The sequence below is a fragment of the Ceratotherium simum genome, chromosome 14, assembly GCF_057802395.1.
Source record: "Ceratotherium simum simum isolate JZ-2026a chromosome 14, ASM5780239v1, whole genome shotgun sequence".
NCBI lineage: Eukaryota > Metazoa > Chordata > Mammalia > Perissodactyla > Rhinocerotidae > Ceratotherium > Ceratotherium simum.
Window position 1 is genome coordinate 38,546,838 of NC_141913.1, and position 25,054 is coordinate 38,571,891.

General features: G+C 47.9%; 1 protein-coding gene across 1 annotated transcript; it reads left to right on the forward strand.

Moving 5' to 3' along the window:
* Nucleotides 1-1,890: 1,890 nt before the first annotated feature.
* On the forward strand, nt 1,891-25,054 carry LIPG (lipase G, endothelial type). Its single transcript, XM_004422525.3, has 10 exons — nt 1,891-2,233; nt 5,157-5,338; nt 6,989-7,168; nt 8,564-8,675; nt 13,828-14,049; nt 15,872-16,114; nt 16,816-16,936; nt 17,864-18,082; nt 20,724-20,828; nt 22,945-25,054. Exons 1-10 carry the CDS (start codon nt 2,137-2,139, stop codon nt 22,964-22,966), a joined length of 1,503 nt encoding a protein of 500 aa, XP_004422582.2. The 5' UTR covers nt 1,891-2,136; the 3' UTR covers nt 22,967-25,054.

Genomic DNA, 25,054 nt, shown 5'->3' on the forward strand with positions numbered 1-25,054 from the left:
CAAGACACACCCTTCACACTGTCCAGTTAAGGTTCTAGGGACTATGGCTTTGAGCAACTCAGCAGAAAAAGGGATTTTTGGCTCACAGGTTACTGAAGAGATGGAGACGTGGTTCCCAAGGGCTCATATTTAGAGGTCGTCTGGCTAAATCAAACCGAGAGCAGAGAGAGAGACCTGGTTGTCCAGACTTTCTTCAAACCCGCAGCCTGTGCCCATGATTCAGTTTTCCCGTCTGTAAAATGGAGATAACACCCGGCTTATGTCTGTACAGTTTGCCAGTGGAGAAAAAGAGCGGGAAGGGGACGGAAGCAACACACCTGGGGGTACCATTTACCATCCCATAAAGTGCATTGAGTTTTACACTAAAAAAATAAACCCAGCCTGCCTCTCGTTAATGAATTACAGCACGCAGGAGGGACAAAACGTGCTCTGCTGGCAGCCGGAGTAACAAAGTAACGAGTATCAGCAGGAACAGGACCTGCTCCTCCAGACTGCTTTCCCCACACAGATCTCCCAGGCTGGGGCCCCGACACCAGGGAGGAAGGGCCGCGGGGCCGCTCGGGTGGTTTTCCTCCCCCAGCAGGAGCGGGACAGGTTCCCGGCGACGGCGGGGTTACTTGCGGTCAAAGGTGCAGTGTCGCAGAGCCAGCTCTGGCCGGCTGCATGGAGGCGGGATGGTGCGCAGCCCGGCCGCGGCGCGTTCTACCTCTCCCACCCGCTCTGTGTCCCCAAGGGCTGTTGAGGCGCAGCCGCCTCCCGTTGTCCCGGCCGCCGCTCAGCTCTGGCTCCCCTGCGCCATACGCGGGTTCCCGGCCAGGGTGTCGGGCTCTCGCCGCCCTCGGTCCCGGGGTCCCGCGGACAGAGCTGGAGCTCACACCCGAGAGAGGAGCAGGGACGAGGATCAATAGAGGGAAGGAGAGGAGGGAAAAGATGATGAGGGAGAGGAAGGGGCTGCTTAATTGCACTCAACAGGTAGTTGCGCGCGTCGGCCGAGATTCGGCGCTGGTCACGAGTCTGAGACCCCCAAGCTCGGCTCACTGTTCCCTTTGGGGACTGTCGCCTGGTATCCTTCTAGTCCTCCACCCCCAAAGTAAGAGAGCGCCTACCACGTGGGAGGCGCCGCACTAAGCGCTGTACTACATTATCTCCTGATTTCTCCCGCGTCCCTAGGCGGCAGGACTGTTACCATCCGCGTACTGTGGACAAGGGAACGGCCTTGGAGAAGCTGGGTGGCTTGCCAGGAGTTTTGCAGCTAGTGCCGGAACAAGGACTCCGAGAAAGATCTGTGCGATCCTGAAGCCCCGGCCACAGCCCACAGCCCCTCAGCTCTACCGGCTTATAGTCCCATCACGTTGTCTGCACCTGTCGCGAGCCTCGCTGGGCGCGAGAAGAGGGAGAAGAGGAGCAAAGGGTGACCAGGTGGCTCTCCCCCATCAAGACCCTTGACCCGGGGCGAGGGGAGATCATTTTGGGCGAGGGGGTGGCTTTGCGCCTTGGAGAGGATAACCTTCCTTCTCCAGGGATCGAGTCTCCTGAGGGCGCAGGGTTTCGTGACAAAAACCCCTCGGGGGCGGCAGAGGCAAGCGGAGGGTCTAGGGTCCGAGAGTGGGCACTAGGAGGAAGTGGGGTGGCAGGAGGGTGGCCGCCCGAGAAGCAGGCGCAGGAGGAAGCGAGGCTGCGCGTGTGGAGCGTCCACGCGGTGGATGTGCGGCGCTTTCATTCAAACTTTGGGAAGCCTCGGTTTCGGCGTCAGTGAAGGTGTGACCAATCAGAGTCCGGGGACGGGAATAAATTATGCAAATAACCATCTGGCGATGGGTCAGATGACTCCGATGCTTTAAAAAACTACCTCTCCGGTGTGACAGTAGCTAGCCCTGGCTTCCCGGGCTAGCCGCACGGGTGAGGGCAGGTGTGGTTCTGGTTCAAGCTCCTTCACACTCCTCCCCCTCACCCCGCGGCTCAGTTTAGCCAAGTTTTCATCTTCCACCGTCTCCACTTTCAACCGTCTAAGCCCACCACTCTCTGGTCGAGAGAAGGCTGCCCACTTCGGGTCTTACCAGCTCTGACTGCTGGAAACCCCGAGAGGTGTTCTTTTTTTGAAGTCCTGTTTCGCGGGAGGGGGTGTGGCGGAGAACGATGAGAAAGTCCGTTCTTCTGCTCTGCCTTTGGAGCGTCTATTGTTGCTTTGCCGCGGGAGGCCCCGCACCCCTTGGTCCAGAGGGCGGGCTGCAAGGTAACGTGCACTTACTTTATTTACCCCCTCCCACTTGTTTTCTGTGCCGGGCTCCCTCTGTCTTGTCCACTCTTCTTCAGTCCCTCCTCATTCCTGCGAAATCCTCCTTCCTTACCCGCTGCGCTGTCCACTTTCTCCTAAGCAGCCTGCAGTTCACTTGTTCCTCGGCGCTTCTGACCAGGGCATCCCTAGCGAGACATCCGAGAGGCCGCAGGCTGGCGGGTGCGCTCGCCCGCGCTCGCTCTCGCCCCACCCCTTTCCGTTATGTGGTTCCCTTAATCAGCGCTGTCCAGTCAGCCGAGTTGGCTGTCAGCCGGCTCTTCAACCTTGTCCTCTTCTTTGGACCTGGAGCTTTTCGAGGCAAGAAGGTTGTTAGAAAGAGAGCTGTCGTTTGGTGCCCTTCCTTTTAAATTCAGTGTAGGTGTTTTGAAAGTTAAGGTGGCCTGGTAGCTGGCTCTGGTTTGATTATGCTTGCAGGGACCATTTGGTGAGTAACCTGTGCCCAGCAGCTGCTGGGCTTATTCCTGCAGGTTGCCATCCTCCTCCTCCCCAACAGTCTTTCTAACCCTCCCCGCACCCCCGCCCTTTCTACTTTTCTTCACCTTCCTCCTTCTAGCTGCTAACTTTTCCTTCTCCTGAGTTCTGCATGGCAACTTCTTCCATTGGAAGGAGCCTGCCCTGGAGGGGTGAGGGTAGCCTCACTCAGCGGGAGTACCACGTCAGTTAAGCAGCGAGAGCGGGGAACTCCTAAACGACACCCCATTATTTAATCTTCTACTATTCTGCTGAGGTTGGGCCAAATAATGTTGATTCATGTCAGCTTGTGTACATTTGGGAGGGTTCATTTGAATGAATGAGAAAGTCTTGCTTTACTCGACATGTTGCCAACTTTCGTGCTAATCGAAGAGTGCCCTGGGGTAGGTTGCATCTCTAGTTCCTCTCCTGTAAAATGCGAACGCTCCGTCCAACTTCTGTGTTCTGTGATTCTGAGTATTTGTGGGGCGTTTCATTCATTCAGAAAGTATTTATTGCATCCTGCTTAGTGCCAGTCACTCTTCTAGGAGCAGGGGATATAGCAGTGAACAAACAGATGAAAACCCCTGCCCTTGTGGGGCTTACATTTCAGGGGTGGGAAGACAGACAGTAAACTAATTAAAATATACAGATGGTATTCAGTGTTATGGAGAAGAATAAAACAGAGGAGAAAGGTCCAGGGTGCTGGTGGGACAAGGTGGTGCAGGTTTAATCTGTGGTTGGGCTTCCCTCACTGAGAAATTGACCATTGAGCAAGGGACTGAAGGAGGCGAGAGAATGAGCCACGAGGACATCTGGGTGGAGAACAATCATCAAGTCCTGCAGGTTGAAGTGACCCAAGCTGCAAGTAGTAGGAATGAAGCTAGAGAGCTCTGGGGTCAGAGAAGACCAGATGCTAGGGTGAACCTTCTATGTTGATATGTGGGTTTATCCACAAATGTCTCCCAGGAAGCTGGCAGACTCCTTTTCCTTCTCTCCTAGACTTCCCCATCTGGTCTCTGTGTGAGTGGCTATCTGGGTGGTAACTGGGGAGTTGTCAAACTAGTTATGTCCATGGTTCAAATTTCTGCTGGTCGGGGCTTTTGTTCTTGCTTTAACGACAAAGTTCTGCTTGTGTGTATTTAGTTGCATTTTCTGGAACCCTATCCTTTTAACATCTGGGGTATTCTTTTCCTCTTCCTGCCCCCTTCACCACCACCGTGACCACCACTCTGGTCTCTTTCCATAATTCTATTTGCTTCTTAACTCTGGGAGAAATTAAGCTCCTGGGATGGTCATTTGGTATCTTTTCCCTTGATTTCTGGGTGACAGGAGAGTTTAATTTTCTAATTCCCTAGCCCGTTATCAAGGGATGGTTTCCTGGATGGTTGGAAGAGTGCTGGATGGGGTTCATTTGTGACCGTCTGAAACAGTGTAGTGATGACAATGTCTAATGTTAAAAGGCCATAGGGACCATCAGTGACATCGGCTGTGTTTTGGGAACAGGGCCATCTTCTAGATGGCACTGTGTGGAATAGCGAAGCAGTATGAACTGCTCTTATGAGTTTCTTCATGGCTTCAACTATTTACTTAACAAACTAGAAGAATGCCTGGCACATGTCTTGCACTAGGAGGAGCACTGAGGATGCCTGAGGTCTTTGGAGTAAGTGCTGGAATCGAGATGGGAACTCTAGGGGAAGGCCATTGTATAATAGGTTGACCTTCTCACCTCCAATTCCAAAATCCCAAATCTCTCAAAATTGGAAACTTTGTTTGGTCACTTGTTTGGCAGCAAGACCTCGCCTTACCTGACCTGAACTCTTTTAGCAGCAAAAACTGACCTGAACCAACAGGAGGCTATTTATAATCTTTATTTTTGCCCTGGAGAGTGAGTAGTCATGTACTCATGACTCATGAGTCATGACAGTAGTAGTACACATATTAGTGTGTTTGACGAATGAGGAATGCCCCAGACCATGCTGGATATATGGTATATGTACCATAATGCCTTTCTAAAATCTGAAAATTTCTGAATTCAGAAACTCAACTGGTCCCAAGCATTTCAGGAAAAGAACTGAGGACCTATACTCTAAAGGTATTAACTTGAGGAAGGGAAAGAGAACTCGTTTTGATAGGGAAGAAGAATGAAAAGCAAGAGAGACCTATTTATTTCAAACTCACAGTAATTAATACTAGTGATTAATTAATACTCTTAAATATAGATGAGATGTCCCTTTTATAATATCTTTGCAGCTCTTCTAGGAGGTGACGAGGAGACATTCAGCAGATGTGAAAACTCAAACCCAGAGGGGTTAAGTAATTTGCTCAAGGTTGAGCAATAACTAGACCCCAGGTCTCTTACTACTCAAGCCCGCTAGATGCACCCACACCCTGTTTTTTTTCTCCCCAGATGAACTCCACAAATCTGGGGATGTACAGGCTGCTGCCAAACCATCTGTGAAGTTTAACCTCGTCACCTCTGAGGACCCGGAGCACGAAGGATGCTACCTTTCTGTTGGCCATGACCAGCCCCTGGAAGACTGTGGCTTCAACATGACAGCCAAAACCTTTTTCATCATTCACGGCTGGACGGTGAGCCTGGGGGAGGGAGCTCCGAAGATTTACACAAGATTTGGTTTCCTTTGTTTTGGTACATTAAAAAGAATACTGGTGCTTCCAGATTCCACTCTCTCTCCCCCTCTTTTCTTGTGGGCTGCTTGTATTTCAGACAGCTGTGAAGAATGTAATGGGCACTCGCTGAGGGGGCAATCTGGATTCCAGCAGGGTGGTATTTAGTGCTGGCACACAGCGGGCTTTCAGAAAGTGGCTCTCCTGAGGGCAGCAGCCCCGCTCCGCTGGCTCTTAAGGACCCCTCTAATTATACTTAATTACATTGGTCAACCACTGCCTCACGGGGGCCAGCCCTCCCTAAGAGCTGAGCTGAACTGAAGCAACTTGACTGGCTCAGAGAGTCTATGAGGAGCCAGCTGGCCTGGATTGCTGGCATGGTGCCCTCCTGTTTGCATAGAGATGGCTCCGTTTAAAGGCAATGGGGCTCTTTGTATCCCCTAGCTGAGCAATTCAGATTGAAAGGCCCATGACAAACTTCAACAAAAAAGGGGTTTAACGCTGGCTTCAGAAGCTTTTGACCAGCGAGGGATTTATTCATTCATACAATGACAGCCTGTAGGAAAATGGCACTATTAAGTGAACAGGTTTCTGCCTCGGCTAATTGGGAGGGGATGTTCCTCCTCTTAATGATGAGAAATTCATATCCGTTACATGCTTTCTGGGTCTTTAGGTCTATCACCAACTGTTGGGGTCAGGCCTGGGGGGAAGTAGGGGTGGGTAGGTGCCTACCTACCTGATGTGATTGAAGAGATGATTAAGGGCCTGTCCATCTATCCTCATCCCACAGCCCACGAGTAGAATCATGCATTTGAACCTTTTTGAGGCCCCCTGTCAAAATGCAAATACAAACTGCCTGCAACTTACAAATGGATTGCATTCCAGAAAGTTCTTTTGTAATCTGTTTGGAACTTGGAACAGAAGTTTCCCATAGAAGCAAGATTGTAAACGTCATTTGGGTTCCCAGGCCAGACACAGAAAATCTATTTATCTAATAATGTACTTGTGGATAGGCTTACAACTGGACCTAGTCACCATTTATACTTTGTTTCTGTGGGAAAATGTGTTCCGAGTTGTAATTTGGGATTCCAGGAACAGATCTCCCTATTCTGGCTTCAAAAGGGATGGCAGAGATGGGTTGTGGGAAGGGGTCATTTGTTAACTCTGCATTTGCCTAGGAGATAGCATCTCCCTGCATCTCCGAGAGAGAAGCTGATTCTCCAGGGCAACCCTTCCCAGCTACCTTTGAATGATGGACCAGGCCACTTGCCTGACTGTGAGAGAGACTCAGGCTAACCTCAGGCCAGTATTGCCACCAGCACTTATCTCATAGTTTCCCTATCAGATAAGGGGCCAGCAGCAGAGGACACCAGCTATGAAAGTTTTGATGGGAAAAACTGGAGATGTAAAGAACAATGGAAGACAAATACCTAGGCAACAATCCTAAGTGCCTGTGGCTGGCCCTGCTCATGTGCAAATGTGTGCTCCCTGAGCCACCAATGTGAATGTTCTGGAATCTGCTGGGGAGAGGGTCATGGAACTGAATTCCATATTCCTTAGGATTTCTGAAATTTAGAAGAATAATTTTTGAAAAATGCCCTGTTTTCTCTGCAGTTGAGCGGCATGTTGGAAAACTGGCTGTACAAACTCGTGTCAGCCCTGCAGACAAGAGAGAAAGAAGCCAATGTCGTGGTAGTTGACTGGCTCCCCCTGGCTCACCAGCTTTACATAGATGCGGTCAATAATACTAGGGTGGTGGGACACAGCATCGCAAGGATGCTCGACTGGCTGCAGGTAACGGGATGGAAGTCATCTCCTTCCATGAGCGGGATCTTGAACCCGAACCCTCTTAAGAAACACAGGACAGACTGTGCTACAGTGAACTTCAGGAGTCTGAGAATATCTTTGGGATTCAAATTTTTACTGAATTAAGAGTTGCTTGAAATACTTGAAAGCTGGGACTTTTAGAAAGCTTTTTAATTATTGATGTATCTCTGGATGTTTCCTGTTACTTTATTTGCAGGAAGAAAATTTGCCTTATGGGTCACTACTTGCTGATGCCCTTAGGTTGGGAATGGTCAGGCACCAGGACCAGCCTGTAATCTCTTTTGTTTAATAATTTTATTTATTTATTTATTTTCCCCCCAAAGCCCCAGTAGATAGTTTTATGTCATAGCTGCACTTCCTTCTAGTTGCTGTATGTGGGACACGGCCTCAGCATGGCCGGAGAAGCAGTGTGTCGGTGCACGCCTGGGATCAGAACCTGGGCCGCCAGCAGTGGAGTGTGCGCACTTAACGGCTAAGCCACGGGGCCAGCCCCCCAGCCTGTAATCTTAAACAAGGATGTATGCTCTTGGTTCTGAAAGGTGGCTGTCCTGAGGGTGGGAAGGGGGTTGGTTCAAACAAATGCAGCCTAATGCCTCCCATAAAATATTAAGGTGGAAAACAGATCTGGAGGTCTTAAATTTACTTTTTGTAGGTTAATGATTTGCCTGAGATCGGTGGACTTAACTGAGGGCAGGGGTACGCTGGCAGAGTGACCCAATTATCTGGGCAATTCCAGCCTGACTTTCTGGAAGCAAAAGCCCATGGAATCTGATGGATTCTGGCAGAATTCAGGATTCTCTAGCAGTCCCTCAGTCCTCTGCCTAGGTTGTTTTGTAGAGCTTGGTTCCTGAGCCATGGGATCAAATCCCCACCTCCTCACCCCCCACTAGCTCATGCCCTGTCAGGGTACGATGCTTCAGCTCTGGGGTTCCAGGCAGGCTTGTGGTGAGGAGACGGGCAGCTCCTGGGCTTAAGAGGGTGGGGAAGGAGCATCCTGCTGCAGGCTGTGGCTGGCACTGAGTCTCCAGTGAGCCTGGTGGCTTTGACCTCCACACTGCCACCCCTCCCCCACTTAGATACTGCCAGAAGGAACAGAAGCATGTAGGGGAAAGGTCAGGTATGCAGCTTCAAGTCACAACCTCCACCCTGCCCTCAGCACTTGGCAGTTGAAGTGTCACCCAGTCTTTTGACCTCCCCTTACCTGGCTATTTCCCATTGCCAGCAATGCCAGCTGTGCCCCGGGCAGCCTCTGCCCCTGGCTCCTGCGTCTCCTCCCCGTTGTGGGTGAATTGTTGAATTGTTGGTGATCCTGTGGGCTCAGGACCACACTCTTCACTCACACAGTTTTGTGACTTCCTGCAGGGGAAGGATGATTTTTCTCTCGGGAATGTTCACTTGATCGGCTACAGCCTGGGAGCTCATGTGGCTGGATATGCTGGCAACTTCGTGAAAGGCACAGTGGGCAGAATCACAGGTAAGCTCTGCTGCCTCCACTGACAGTTGGTCCCCAGGCTCCCTTGGGGGAGTTCACCTGGCTTTTCCAAACCTGTGTGAGTGAGCCATAGAGGGTTAGCTTTGGAAGAAACCTGGAGAACATCCGGAACTTTTCAAATGTTTTTTTTTAGTCACAGAGCCTGAAAAAACTTGTTCAGGACCCCAATATGTGAAACAGACAGAAGGGATGTTCTGGTCAAAGCTGGGTATATGTGGGTAGTGATAGCCTTGTTCTTTGGGCCTTCCCTTTCTCTAGGAGAATCTTAGGGTCCCAGAGCACCAGGGAGCACGGTTTGAAAACCACTGGTCTAATCCAACAGGTGAGGAAACACCCAGGGCTTTGGTAGTGCCGTGGAGTCAACTCCGACTCCTAGCGACCCTGTGGACAGCAGAGCAGAACCCTGCCCTGTCTTTTTGCACCATCCTCTCACCTTATGGCCCTATACCAGCCAATGCTCTGCTGCTATTCATAGAGTATTCATGCCGATTTTTTCAGAAGTGGTTGGCCAGGTCCTTCTGCCTAGTCTGTCTTAGTCTGGAAGCTCCACCGAAACCTGTCCACCACAGGTGCCCCAGCTGGTATTTGAAATCCTTGCAGCATAGCTTTCAGCATCACAGCAACACGCAGCCGCCATAGTATGACAACCGACAGGTGGGTGGTGTGGTTCCTGGGCCACGGTGGTGAGTGGGCGGCTGCAACACCCAGGGGCAAACAGCTAATAACTAAGGGGCAGGACTGGAATGGAGTCTTGGCCTACGAGCCTCAGGGGCTCACTTCCCATCTCCACCTGTGATACTCCAGGACCTCAAAGGAAAAGAATGAATGGGATTCCGGTTTGAATTCTGTCTCTGATTTCTATTTCATCCTAGAAAGAGCCAAAGGCCTCTTTCCAATGATTAGCTGGCATATTTAGTAGTGATAATTATGTGTTTAGAATGGGTGGTTAAACTTCATCATTAAAGAGATCTGTCTTATATTGGTACCCAAGTTGTCAATAGAAAATTGAGCCTTCCATCTTAGTGAGCTTTTGATGTGAGAGTTTGGATTAAATCATTTAATGATTGTAAAAAGTGAGAAAGACTCTCTTTCTCATTTTTGGGCCCCCTCAGATACATACACAGGGCTTCCTCTAGGCTAAAACTAATGGTAAATTTCTTGCCTTGAACTTTTATCCTCCTTCCAGAATTCTTCTATGTGTCTTCACTCCCAGCTTCCGCCTCGCCCCCAGCATATTATGGGCCTCATTGGTCACCTAGGGGAAGAGAGTTGATCCATTTCTTTCCTGGCAGTGTTTTCATTTTAAAACAGGACTCAAGTAGAAGGGAGTCCTTAGCTAAGGAATGATTTAGTAAAGGTAGAATTTCAAGTTTCAGCAGCAAGCTGGTGGGGTAGATTTAAAAATGTATATATTTGTGAGGTTTTAGTGGCCCTCCTCAAGTTGTTGTCCTGGGCTTAAGTTTAATGTGTGCACGTGCACACACACACACAACCACACACACACACACACTCCTTTAGATCCAGCTATTGGATTCAGCATAGCTTGAGAGCTTTATTTTGGATTACCAAGACTGCGGGGCCTGAGCTGTTAAGTGGGCAGTGATCGTGCGGCCACACATGACTGCTCATTAACCCACTGGCGCTGGAGAGCTGTGCAGCCTTAAGCCACTCTGGGTTCTATTGTCTCAGCACCTCCTCCTAGCCCCCAGTGAGAGGCAAGATGTTTCAGAGCCGGGCCAGCTGTGTTCAAACTGCAGCGCACACAAGGCCCCCGCCACAGTGCAGGGGCCCAGGCTGTTGTTGGCAACAAATGACAAGCTGCAGGTCCTTCCTTTCCCTGATTCTAAATCTGAAATGAGATGGAGCTAGTGAGGAGTGTTCCAGTTCTTTCTCCCTGTCTGTTGGAGTGGGAACTGCTGAGATGTGGGCTTCGTTGGCAGAATGCTAATCAGTGCTCCGTGCTGTCTGCAAGGAGCATGGGGGCCCGCGTGTCCTGAGCGCAGCCCCTTCCCTCCGGCCTTTCTCTGTGGAGCAGGGGCCTGGGGTGAACACGACAGGAAGGTGTGGCCTCTGTCCAGTTGCCAAGCAGCACCTCGGAGGGTATTTGGATGCATGCTGTTGTGTGTGTCTGATGGGGGAGGCTTGTGCCCTCTCCTCTCCCCTCAGACTTCCCATGGGCCTGGTGGTCCTGACTGGGAAGAGGAGCAGAGACTGCAGCTTGTGTGGGGTCCTGAGCCTAGTGATGCTGCTGTGCAGAGGACGGCAGGGGGTCCTTAGCCTGAGACCTGCAGGGGATACCTGAACCTCTCTCTTGCTTAGATCAGAGAGCTGTGGACTGGGGTTTGCTAGGATTTACCCTCTTAGGCTTCTGAGGGAATTCTGCAATGTGGTAGGGAAGAGGTCATATATTTCTAATTGAACCTATGTCTAGTTAGTTATAAACAAATAAGCCAGCAGATTCATTCATTCAAGAAATATGAATTAAATGTCCACTCTGCAGGCTCTGGGCTAGATGCCACCTAATGTCAAGTACCTAATGTGTGACAGGTACTCCATGTTATCTCTAAGCTGCGTAGCAATGAGGGTCCTTTTGGCTTCATTTTACAGATGGGGAAACTAGGACTCAGTGCTTAAATAATGGGCCCAATATCTCGTACCCTAAAGAGCAGAGCTAGGAGTCAAACCCACGCCATCAGATTCCAGAGCCTACACCTAGCCACTGCGCCATTCTGCCTCTGTTCTGTTGGTAGAGACAAAGTAGCTTGCAGTGCAGCAGGCTTTGCCCTGCCGGGCCAGAATGCAGAGGCTTTCCTGTGCATGTACGTGTGTGCACATGAGAGCGTGTCTGCATGTGCACGCGTCTGTGTATTCCATCTGCTGGACGGAACACCTTTGGAGGAGTCTGACTGAATGGAAGAAGGCGTGATTCTCCAACTTATTTTTTTTTTGGAGGGGATAACTTCTCCCTCCCATTCCTAGTTAAAAAGAGTAAATTGTACAACTTTTCCCCAGAGTCTGTGGGTCCTGGCTATGTGTCAGGCCGGGTCAGTCTGGGTAGGTGAAGGCTCAGCCTGCCTGCCAGCCGGCCTGTAGAGAAGCCCCATCAGCGGCCTGCATTCCTCCAGCGCAGCTTGGTTTCCATGGCACTGACTGTCTGGTGGAGACTTTTGTTCACACCAAGCAAAGAGCCCCTCTCTTGTATTGCTTGCAGAGCAGAATGTTCCTCTTCTTTTTTTCTCCTCCAGGGGACATAGCGAGAGGCAGGCAGAGGCTGCCTGTGTTAGTACTGTGGTCCTTGCAGCCTCTAAAGAGAGTCATCGTGGGCGATTCAGGGAGGACACTGCTTTTGTGCCATCTTTCTTTCGGCTTCTGGGCTAGGGATGAGCCCCAGGCAGCTTGGGCTTCCCTTCTGCCTCCATCATACATAAATTTTTCTAAATTCCTTCTGGAAACTATTTCAAGTTTCAATCTCTACCAGCTCTGATGAGTAAGGAGTTCCACAAGTTTACTGTCCACTCCAGACAATAGCTCTGCCTTTTGTTTATCCTAAAATCAGCCCTCTCAGGTCTCGCGATGTGCTCCCTGGTTCTATTGCACTGGGGTCTGGGGAACATGGTTCCATTACCCATCTCCTCCTTTCACCACTCTGTTCTTGGTCATATCTCTTCCCCACCATGGTGTTTCCAGATCAGGGTTTCTCAACCTCAGCACTATTCACATGTTGGGCCAGATACTGCTTTGCGTGGGAGCTGACCTGAGCATTGTAGGGTGTTTACCAGCATCCTTGGCCTCTACTCACTAGATGCTGGTAGTTTCCTCCCTCCGTTTCCACTAATTGTGATGACCAGAAAGGTCTCTAGACATTGCCAAGTCACTCCTAGTTGAGAACCACTGTCTGAGACTAAACTAGACCCCCCGCCTTTGCTGTACATATTCTCGTCTTAACTCTCTCCAGGTCCTCTCCCTGTGTCAGTAGGGCAAAGACCTCCTAGGTTGGGGTGAATTCGGTTCCTATAATTACTTGGGCTTGGTAACAGTAGCGAGTATTTACATTGATAAGCACTTAATCTCTCAATATCTCACATGAACTGTATGAATTAAGACATTCAAGTTTCATTTATAGATGATACTAAATGAAGCATGGAGAAGTGTTTCAAAATCTGGTCCACAGACCACCTACTTTTAGGATCACCTGGGGAATACATATATATTTCTGGGCTCCACATCAGACCTACCAGTCAGAATTTCTAGGCCTTCAGGGAATCTGCATTTTGTGACTTGCAAATTCTTTTTTGAAGGTTTTATATTCATATGGTTCCAAAATTAAAAGGCAGTGAAAGTCTCTTACTGTTGCCATTACCTGTCCAGTTCCCTTCCCTCCCCTCTCCCCCGACACATATACACACGGGTAACCTGGGGCTTGTGTGTCCTTGCAGAGTTTTTTATAGCTACATAGTGGAATCTGAATTTTTAACAAGCTCCCGAGCGATATTTGTGCTGTTTCAAATGTGAGAACCAGTGCTCTCTACAGAGCTGATTGCTTGTTCAATACAGAAGGTTTGTAGGCAAAAAGGTTTTCTCCCTGTGGCTGCAAAACAGAGGAATTCTGGAGGCCTGGGATATAGATTCTCAGTGTATTTGCTGTACCCTCCTCTCTTGCCATTCCTCCTCTGGGCCTCATTCATAACTAAAGGAAGGGGAAGAGGAAGTCCAAATATAGCTAGCTCAGTTTGGGGAGACTCAGTCTTCCCTCCAGAAGATGTAGGTAGCTTAGTTATTCTGTAAAACTTCTGCTAAAATTAAGGTTGTGGAAGGCTGTCAGTGGCAGAAAAAATGGGATGAATAGCTTTGTTTCAGCCAGCCCCAGTTCTTTACAGAACTGCTCTAGTTCTGACAGTCCTCGGATCCACGTGTTAGTTGAACTTTGTGGCTGGTTTACCGAGTCAGCTGAGCTGTCAGGACAGATGAAGCCTTCAGAAGAAAGCCTGTAAGTTCCTCTACAGCAGGCACCACGCTGTTCAAGATTCACAGGGCTGGGACATCTTCATTCTGCACAGGCCGACTTAACTTTAAGTCCAGACTCATTGACTTGGTGCACCTGACATGGTCGATCTTGCTCCCCCTCCTGCTGTAGGTTTGGATCCTGCTGGGCCCATGTTTGAAGGGGTGGACATCCACAAGAGGCTGTCCCCTGATGATGCAGACTTTGTGGATGTCCTCCACACCTACACACGTTCCTTTGGCTTGAGCATCGGGATCCAGATGCCTGTGGGCCACATCGACATCTACCCCAACGGGGGTGACTTCCAGCCGGGCTGTGGACTCAATGATATCTTGGGGTCAATTGCATATGGAAGTGAGTTCCTTATTTTCTGCTTAATGTGGAGTGTTGACTCCATTATTGCATCTCTTCCTAAATCAGCCAGAGCTGATGTCCTAGTGACATTCATTTTATTGTTCTCACCTCAGTGGCCCTCCAACACTGTTTGCAGTTCATCATGCTGCAAGCCTATTAACGGCCTTCCCATGGTCTCTGCTTTGCTTTCTCATGCTTTGAAGTTACAGTTATTATTGATTACTTTCTTTTTATAACAAAAGGAATACTTGTTTGTTGGGAAAAAAATCAAGCAATATAGAATTGCGTAAAGCAAAAAGTAAAAATACTCCCTCACCTCCCGTTCCCACGCCTACTTCCACTCTTCAGAGGTAGCCAATATGAACAATTTCGTGTGTATCCTTACAGCATTTTTTCTTTGCAAATTTATTAGTGTGTGTGTGCATGTGTGAGTGATTATATTTTTCAAAATCACATTGTTCTGCAACTTTCCTTTTTCAGTCATGATAGATATTATGGACATTCTCAAACATCATAGCACATAGATCCATTTACCTTATTTTCTTTTAAAGGCTGTATAGTATTCTTCAGCATGGATGCACTATGATTTTATTTTTTATAACACTTCAAGGAGTAAAACCAAGGCGCTGTCTCCATTCACTTACGATTTATCTTCTGGGTGCCCGAGCCTATTCCAAGCACACTTGGTCTGAACTGAATTTGCTGCTGAAAGTGATGTGTGGCCCCAGTGACCAATCTCTTTCTGGGTTTCTCTTCATTCACTGCCTTGGATTCTGGCAGCATTTCTCAGTCTTGGCCCCATCAGCTCTCTCTACTCTGATGCTCTGCCCTTTGGGTGTCCCACTGTGTCACCTAGTCTTAAGACTGTTGCCCTCTCCCCATGTAATAGTATCCAAGTAGCCCCTGCTGGACTTGGAGGTCCATGCAAGGAAAGTTCAGCCCTATCTCAGGGGATCAGATGATGGCATTTCTTAAGGCTGTTGGTGTTAGTGAGGGAGGGGTGGGGGTGGCTTTGCCAAATTTTTCTTAAGGTCCCAGGATTTACTTAAACTATTGGCTTTGGTCTTGGGTTATAAGAAATAATGATGTACTATGGGCCAGAAAATCCGAATTATACTCCTAACTTTGCAACCAACTGACTGTGTGACCCTGAGCAAATTACTTCACCTCTATGGGCCTTTGGGTCATAATCTATAATTGAAAGGATTGGACTAGAATGGGGTTGGCAAACATTTTCTTAAAGGATCAGCTGGTAAATATTTTACACTTTGCAGGCCATACAGTCTCTGTTTCAACTACTCCACTCTGCTGTTGTAGTGTGGAAGAGCCAAAGACGATGAGTAAACAAATGAGCATGGCTATGTGCTAATGAAACTTTATTTACAAAAATGGGCCCAGCCTGCAAGCTGGAGTTTGCTGAGCCCTGGACTAGATGGTGTTTAGCATCTGACCCATTCTCAGCATTTTGTGACCGCACAACTCTATCACGACTTAGTGACTCCTACTGCACCACTGGTCTTCATCACCCTATTTAGTGCTTATTATATGTACTTTCTCGGTCTTTCTTGCTTTGTGTGTATTAGTGCTGTCTTCCCACCTGGAGAGCAAGCATTTTGGTGGCAGGAACGGCCTTCGATCCTTCTATATTCTAATGGGAGCCTGGCACGTCACTGGGCATGCATTAAGAGCTACACAAACAAGAACACCAACAGTAACAATAAAAGTAGTTTTTACTGATAGAGTGTACAGTACTTATTGATTGAGTGGGTGAATCATGGAGAAGTGGCTCATCCCATATCTTCTCTGTCTCTCTCTCCCCCAGCAATCGCAGAAGTGATGCAGTGTGAGCATGAGCGGGCAGTACACCTCTTTGTCGACTCCCTGGTGAATCAGGACAAGCCGAGCTTTGCATTCCAGTGCACCGACTCCAACCGCTTCAAAAAGGGAATCTGTCTCAGCTGCCGGAAGAACCGTTGTAATAGCATTGGCTACAACGCCAAGCAAATGAGGAACAAGAGGAACAGCAAAATGTACCTGAAAACCCGGGCGGGCATGCCTTTCAGAGGTAACCCTCAGTCCCTGCCCGCTGTGCCATGAGGAAGGTCTTCATCATTTCCCTCCTTCTAAATACCGCATTGTAGAACAGGGCACATGCTGGCCTAGGCTATGTGACAGGCATAGTTGAATCAAATCATTGCAAATCAGATTATGTTGGCCTGTTCTAGGAAAGTTAATCTTTAAAAATAAATGGTGGGGACTCCTTTTGTGATGTGAATCATCACTCCATGATTACAATATCAATATCTTAAATTTCTATCTTGCATTTAACTTTTCAAAGCTGTTTCATATTTGTTTTCTCATTCGACTATCATAATAACCTGGAGTAGGACAAAAAGGGGTCAAAATGATATCTTGTATTTTTATGACATATTATAAACCATAAGGTTTTTGTGGGTATTATTTTACATATGTGGAAGTTGAGGCTTGAAGAAATTAATACCTTGGTCCTTAATTCAAGGTTACATAGTTAGAAAGTTGCCCAGAATTCCCAAAAGGTCCCCCAAACCCCAAGATCAGGGCTTCTTCTATACTGCAGTGCCCTCTTATGCCATTGGGTAGAATGAGACCCGAGGGAGGCTGGAGGCGGGGCTGGACCAAAAGGATGTCAGTCCCTAAAATTCAATGGGCTGGGTGACTCATTTTGGGTCAGGGTGCCCTGAGATGACAAGCAAGGCTCACAATGTCTTTGTTCTGCTGTCTCTGCAGTTTACCATTATCAGATGAAAATCCATGTCTTCAGCTACAAGAATGTGGGAGAAATCGAGCCCACGTTTTATGTCACCCTTTATGGCACCAATGCAGACTCCCAGATTCTGCCTTTGGAAATGTAAGTCATGAGTTTCCTTTGCTGGGTTCATGACAGAGAACAAGTTGGTTTGAGAATGAGAGAGAGGATGGGAGTGTGTGAACAAGTGCAGGAGAGAGTAGTCGGAGTGCCTGGGGGAGGAGCTGGGTGGTTCCAGCGGGCCTCTGCATCCTCTCTCCCGCTGTATGCTCTTCGCCAAGCTGTTGACTCAGAACATTTCTGGGAGGGAAGCTCTCAGGATGAATCAGCAGTGTGAGAAGCTGCTGGATCAGCCGGGCAGAAACTGCTGTTTCATTTCAGGCAATACCTGACACCTGAGGCTTTAGGAACTTCATAAATGTCATCCCTGGACCATTTCTAATTATCTGTGGGAAGGGCACATAGCAATCTGTCTGTGTTTGTTGAGCACTCACAGGGTACAAAGCCACATGCTGAGTATTGTTGGGATTGCGAAGTAATGTCATCAAAGTACTCACTCTCAGGGCTCAGGGTCTAGTTGGGACACCAGGTTTGTACGCACACACTTACGCACACAAATGTCAAATGAGAGGGGCAGGCAGGAGGGGACTATGAGTTCCAAGGGAGACAGGTGCTGAGAGCTGAGGGGAAGAGGACACTGTTGAGTGGGGATGTGACTTTTTTGTGCTTTCTCATTTCTGTTCTTTCTTGGTCCTGTCCCTGCAGGAAGTAGCATAAATGGGGAGATGCTCAGGAATGGTTTTGGTAAGAAGCCAGTGTGCTGTGGGCAGAGTTTTCTCTCTGTCAGCCTGGAGCACAGCTGAGCTTCTGCCTTGGTCCTGCTGGGGAATGTGGAGGGCGTGGGGGAGGGCCCTCTCGCTTTTTTCTCTCTGTCAGTGTGGGGCAGGTGGTGCCACTGCGTCACCCCCGACGGTGCAGAAGTTTTCCAGGTGGCAGGGGAATGAGACCAGCTTCTCTCTCCCCTTGTAGAGTGGAGCAGATCGGGCTGAATGCCACCAACTCCTTCCTGGTCTACACCGAGGAGGACTTGGGAGACCTCTTGAAGATCAAACTCACCTGGGAGGGGACATCTCAGTCCTGGTACAGCCTGTGGAAGGAGCTTCGCAGCTATCTGTCTCGATCCCGAAAATCGGAGCGGGAGCTGAATATCAGGCGCATCCGGGTCAAGTCTGGGGAAACCCAGCGGAAGTAAGTGCCTCACGACCCTTTTCAGCCCCGTGTCAATGGTGAGCCGAAGGCGTGTGCCTCTGCGGTGTCCTTTCCTTTACTAAGCACGCACCTTCAATCGTTCTGTATGCAGAGCAGAGGGCAAAACCTCCAACACCGATGCCAGGAAAAGTGAATTCCAGATCCAGGGCTCTGTCAGCTGCTGTGCCCCTTGTGCCCAGATCACAGGCCCTTGGCTGAGGGGGAGGGGCAAGTGGGCACTGGAATCCAGCCCTTGTTCTGTTTGCCAAGCCCTGTGTTGGCCCGGAGGAAAGGAGGCTTCTCCTGGCCAGGGCTCTTGAGGAGCACTGCCTTGATAATCTGTTTGTTCGGGGGTCCACGCAACCAAAAGTCTTTCTCCTGTCCAGAGCAAACCAGAGTGTCAGGTCTCGGGAGCCCCCACGGATGAAGTCTGTGGGAGGACCTGGTTTCCCTAGCATCCTGTTTTCAGAGACTTATATCTCTCTTTCGGAGGCTCTGAGTCAAGGACATGGGGAGGAGTCCTAAGTCAATTAACAGAGAATCCTCGTTGGCATGCCTCTATGCCATGGTGGGTTCCCATGTCTTTTAGCCCCAAGCCTAGCATGAAAAATCCAGACCTTTATGTATCAGCCCCTAAAACCATGCCTTGACTCTCTGAGCAGGCTTCTTTCTAAGTAGAAGCCGGGGAAGCCTGGGAGAGCTTTGTCAAGAGAGGAGGGTTTCCTTGACCAAGTCCTTCAGCAGGCCTCTGGGAGGTCACCGCCAGCCTTGGGATGGTAGGAAGCAGCCTCCACCCTCTTTGTACCTCATCCAGCCTTTTCTCCATCACAATTCTTCATATGTCCTGTTTCCATCCATCACATGGCACAGCTTAGCTATGATGGGAGTGCTTGGGTCCCTTGTCTGAGTGATTCTGGTCTCGAAACCTGTGAACTGGGGGGTGCCAGCTGGGGAGCTGTTAGCACCAAGACTGTGGTCTAGATAACTGTGTGTCTTTTTCCTTCTCTTGGTGCTTGTAAGTGCAGCCTGTACCTATGGATAGCAGAAAGATGATCATTTTTATAAAATATTTCAAACATAATAAATCTGAGACATAACAAATGTAAACAATTTTCCGTATTGGTTTCAGATATAAGATTTTAAAATGTAAAACATTACAGACAGAGTTGAAGCCCCTTTGTGCCCTTCTCCTGTCCTGTTCCTCCCCTTTCAAACTAAATGTACTCATCTTTCAACATTAACTCATGGTAGTGTGTTTCCCTCCTTCATAATCTTTATGCCATTAGTACTTCTGTTCGTGTATGTATAAACAGCATATAGAATTGTTTTGGGTGCTTCTGAACTTTACATGAGTGGACACATCCCTTAACAAGTTGCTTTTTTCATTCAACAGTGTTTATGAAATTTGCCCAATACATGTAGATCTAGTCCATTCACCTTTAACTCCTGTATGTAAACTGTCATTGTATAAACAATAGTTTCACCATTGTTCTGTGAATATTTAAGTTGTTGCTACTTTTTTGCGGTCACAAATAGTGCTGAGATGAACATCCTTGTACACTTTCCTTGTGCACGTGTGTGAGGGCTTCTTTGGGGCAGGTATACTAAAAAGTTGAATCACTGGGTTATGGTATATGTATTCTCCATCTCGATTAATATTATTACATCCCTCTCCAAAGTACTTGGACCAATTTTCAATCTCAGCCACAGAGTAAGAGTTCTCCTCTCCCCTCCTCCTCACCTACATTTGGTGAAACATGCTTGCCATTCTGTTGGGTGTGAATTGGTCCCCTACCACATGTTGTTTTAATTTGCATTTCCTGATTGTGAGTGTAGGGGGTCACATTTTTATGTTTATGGGCTGTTTGGGCTTCCTGCAAAGATTCTTAAAGCTGTTCTGAATGTGGCTTTTGTCCCTCGGGTCAGCATCAGTGTCAGGCGTCCCATACATTTATTGGTCACAGAGTTATGCTAACTGCACACCACCAAGGCTGAGTGGGGCAGCCCACATGGTTTGGCTGTAAGTTATAGTTGAAATGGTTATTAGACCACTGATTCTTTCTGTGATCTTGGTTATCCATTTGCTGCATCTTTGATTTTGACTCGCAGCTGAGTTCCAGTTACGCTTGTCAATGGATATTTATGAACACCGTACTGGAGGTACCTCAAGTTTCTCCATTCGAGGAGTTTACAGTCCACCGTAGGTGTAGGAATCCACAAGCAATTAAAGGCAGTGTATAATGTGTTAAAATAAGACAAAACATTCATTATTAACTCCATGCCATAAGAAGTAACGACAATAACAAAAGCAACATTTATATAAGGATATGCTTTTCTATTAAGTTGAGAGCTCAAGGGCTTGGGCAGTCAGGGAGGCTTCAGAGAGGCCACGCCTTTTGATAGACAGAGGAAGGCGGAAGAAGTGTGATTAAAGGTGACATGAGCCAGATCGTGGAAGATGTCAAGGTTTAGAGTAGCGATGGGGAGTTCTGAAGGTTCTTGAGTCAGGGTGTGGCATGATGACGACTTCTCTTTTCTCCTTGCTCCCTCCAACTTGGATCCAGAAAGCGCCATCTGGCTAATGCACAGCCATGTACCTCCCCCTAGAAATTTGGCTACATTGGTTTCTTTTTCCTCTTAGATCGACTTTTTGTGCAGAAGACCTTGAGAACACCAGCATATCTCCTGGCCAAGAGCTCTGGTTTCATAAGTGTCGGGATGGCTGGAGAATGAAAAACGAAACCAGGTAACCAGGACTTTCTCATCTGTTCATGCAGCGCATGTTGGTGGGTCACCTAGCACGAGCTGTACATGGGTCTGGGCACTTAGGACATAGCAGTGAACAAAACAGATAAAAACCTCTTCCTTTATGAAGCTGACCTTCTGCTGGAAGGAGACAGACTGATCAGTGAGGTGTGTAGGATGTCGGAGGGTGTTAATGTCCCTTTGCCTCTTGTTCTGCCTCACCTTGTAGGTGTCACAGCCTGTGGTCCTGCTGGAATGAGATCTTTCAGTGACTAAGTCCCTGGGGTGGGTGCCCATGCCCCTGTCTTAGATTGATCTTCTCCATAGTGACCAGGGCTGTGGGAAGGTGCCAGGGTTCCTAGCTTCCTTCTGGGCGCCAGGCTGGATTAGGGTGGGACATAAAAGAGATGCACAAGATATAGTCCCCCTTTATAGGTTTTCTGGAACCCCGGTTGGTGTGAGTGGATATGAGTGGGCAATTCTCCCCCTTTTGAGAAGCAGGAATGCTCGTGTGGGTGGTGCTGAATCAGACAAACGGGTCACCTTGCTTCAGTGTCCCATTGCCCCATGCTGGAGTGCCATTGTTTCAGAATTGGGGAAGGCTGATCTCATGGTGTGAGGCGGTGGGTGCATCCAGAAGGGGAATCTGTCACACACCCTCTGAGCCTAAACGCCTGGGAGGTGGAGGCCCCCACCCCTTGCCCTAACCGAGGTAATAATGCCCTAACTGAGATAATAATGCTGCTGCCATACACCGAGCATGTAGTGTGTGCCTACCTGCATTCAGTGCCTTCCATACGTTATCTCATTTACTTTTATCATCAACCCCGTGATGCTGGTATTAATCTGTGTACAGTTGAGAAACCTGAGGCTCAGAGAGGTGAGGTCACTCTTTCCAGGTCCCCCAGCTGGTGATGGCTGTGTGAGGATTTGAAGCAAGTTGGTTTACTCTAAAGCCTGTGCTCTTTCTTGAGTGTGGAGGTTCCACTTTCTCAGATAAATCACCTCACCTTGATCTGGGTATCAATTATCAAGCAGCTGTGCCCATGCTGGGGTCCCCTGTGATTAACCGTCTGCCAAGCCTGAGGGCCAGGCTCCAGCCCAGCTGCTCTGTCTCCTGTTCAGAAGCAACAGCATGACCACAAGTTCAGTGATTATAGCACTGTGGGATTCTGAAAACTGCCCATCTAATTAAGTGACTCCGTCTAGTGTGGGCTTGTATGATTTTCTGCTATAATAATAATTTTAATTCTTTACATTTGTATTCAAATTTATACCTTTCCAAGTACTTCCACATATATTAACTTCATTGATCCTCAGAACAGCCATATAGATTGGACACGCTCAGGAAGGATCGCCATTCTTATGATAAAATATCTTACGATGAGATATGCTACTCTTCTTTTCTGTTCCAGAACTTCATAACAGTTGAGAATGATATAACTTGCTTCATACTACCTCTTTGAAAAAACAAGTCGTCCTTTCCTTTACTCTCAAAGGAACAGAAAACAATAGGAGCCCCAGTAATAAATTAACACTAGGGAGTCGTGACATCCCTACACATATGTTACACCTCAGTATTCTCTCTCCTGACGTGGATACTGTTTCCCTATTCACTGACAGGGAGACTGAGGTTCTGAGAGGTTCAATGGTGTGTTAGTGTAGCTGAGACTAGAATTAAGATCTCTGACTCTGTCTTGCCCCCTTCCTGCCATATTATAGTCTTTCTTGTATTTCTAGATCAAAGCAAAGAGGACTTGTTAAAATAGTTCTCCCTGCAATTGTATTTGTTCATGTGCTTGTGTACGTGTGTGTGTGCGTGTTGCAAGTGAGTATTGTGCTAAACATGTAAATGCCGGCACTGAGGTGTATGGAATCAGGAACCCAGAGAGGGCTCTAGTGTGGTGTTTCTCAGAGTGAGTCTGTGGCTTGTTGAGGGACGGGGAGAAAGAAGCACTCAGGACCTTTTTCATTTGTTCTGAAAGAGAAGCAAGTACAAGAGTTGGATAGATATGTAAGAAAGCTTGGTCTTGAGGTAAACAGAGCACACCCTCAATACAGGCTTGCATGATTGCTAAGCCAGCTAATGAACACCCTTCTCACACGGTTCCTTTCAGCCCAACTATGGAGAGTCCCTGAGGGTGCCAGCAAGGCCCCCCGCCCCTGCCTTCTAAGCATGTGGAGGAAAGTTACTGCTGAGGACCCGCCTGACGGAAGGACCCCTCTCGGCCTTGACCCTGGAGCACCGGGAAGAGCCTGCTTGCTGGGCTCAGGACCTTGCCTCCCATGACGGCTGGGACTTCTCTTTGGAGAGGACCATGCACTGCTGTTTCTGCTGTTCTGCTGCTGCTCTAGAATAGCTCTAACTCCAGATCTGTGTGCAGATGGCTAAATGCCCGGGCCCCTTGTGCACACCAGGCTGGTTTCTAAGTGGCCAGATGAGCCCATACTTTGCCTGACAAGGAACACTCACTCTGAAGTGGCTGTGTGGAGGGCTGTCAGCTGCTTGACCTGACTTGAGCCATAGTGAGAGGTCTTTCTGCTGGGACCTGATTCATGTCAGGATGGCAAGCCTGTGACCTGGTTCACCCAGAGAGGGGAGAGTAGATCTGGGCTGGTGCTGATGCCCTCGCTGTTGGGGTTCGATGGGCTGCATTGATCAATACTGGGTACATTTTAGACATTCTGTCCTGCTCCCCAACTCACTCTCTAAAGCACTCATCATTGGCTTTCTTATTTTTCCGTTGCTCATTTTCTGATTGGACAAATGTTTATTAAGCACTTAAATTTAACTAGCACGTGGCAGTAGACACATTAGTAAACCTCTCCAGACTGTCTCCTCCTCATCTGGGACCTAATGGTTTTGGAATTTCTAGACCCCCTTCCAGTTTAGATAATTCATGGATATACACGTGATGAAGGGCACAAAGGGCATTGGGAGGGCTACAGGATGTAAAAGTTGGGGACCCTGAGGCTTTAAGTGGTTTCTGCCTATTTCTTCTTAGTTAACGTGTGTGTTCCCCCTAAGAGTGACACATTTGATCAGTAGCAGAGAAGCGAGCAGCGTATCATACGTGCTGGGGACAGAATGGCGGCCAATTGCCAAATATGCTTGCTTCGGAGCACAATCTCTTCTGTTTAGGAAGATGGAAGGTATTACATATGTTATACATATCTGTTTATACAGAACCAGCACCTGTCAAACAGAGCTGGTGCTAAGATTTAAAACAAGGCTTTTTCCTCCTTGGAATATCTTGTTCTAATACCAGTGCCTTTTCTGGGTTAAACTTCTTGGAAAAGCCTCCAATTCAAGACCTTGATTTGAATTAATAGATATGAAATCTGAGAAACCCTTTTATACTTTTCAAAAGATTTGCATGTGCATCACCTAATTAGGGACTCAACAGGAGGTGAGTCGGGCAGCTATTATCATCTCCATTTTACAAAACCAAGGCTCAGTGAGGTTCAGCCACATGCCTAGAGTTATATACCAAGTTGGTTGCGGAGCCAGGCTGAGGACCCAGATTTCCTGGAGGCAAAGTTCTTAGTATGCTCATCTCTACAACTTCATCAAGACCTCTACAGCCATTTGCCATCAATATGTCCCACACGTGACAAAGAAGGACTTTTTTTCAGAGCCATCTGTAAAACTCTAAGCCCTTTTATTAACATATAACCAGGAGAACAACTGTGCCAAGGGGTTGGGTTTTTTATGGATGAGATTTATCTGGAAGGAGATGTGATGTCAGGTGGGGGGAAGAGCGCTTTTCTTTGTACTTAGGTTTTTAAAGGACATTGTCTTAATCTGTATTATGCCAAAGTTGTATCATTGTTCAATGCCAAACTTCTCAAGACATAACCAGTCAACTCTTAATTCAAGGTATTTTCTCAATCCAATTGTGGCTTCTTCTCTTGCTTCTGTGATTGCTTTCTAGCCAAAGTGAAGCTTGTATTATTGACTGTGCATTCTGATTACTTCTAACTTCTGTTTTCAGTCATAGAAGCCTTGGGAATCAAATCTTCGGTGGGTCCTGTATTTATACATTTGTCTTGAAGCCTTGTTTGTATATAATGATGCTTTTTTTTTAATTCTTAGAACACTATTTATTTCTTGAGTGTATATAATGTATTAAAACAAATATATGGTTAGTTTCTATTTTAAGATTAACCAATTTCAAGATTAAAATTTTTAAATAGCAAAATAATTAAAAAACTACAAAATTCTTA

Coding starts and splice junctions, on each gene's coding strand:
- LIPG (XM_004422525.3), top strand. CDS start 2,137: ATGAGAAAGTCCGTTCTTCTGCTCTGCCTTTGGAGCGTCTATTGTTGC. Junction 8,676..13,827: donor CACAGTGGGCAGAATCACAG/GTAAGCTCTGCT, acceptor CTCCTGCTGTAG/GTTTGGATCCTGCTGGGCCC. Junction 20,829..22,944: donor AGAATGAAAAACGAAACCAG/GTAACCAGGACT, acceptor GGTTCCTTTCAG/CCCAACTATGGAGAGTCCCT.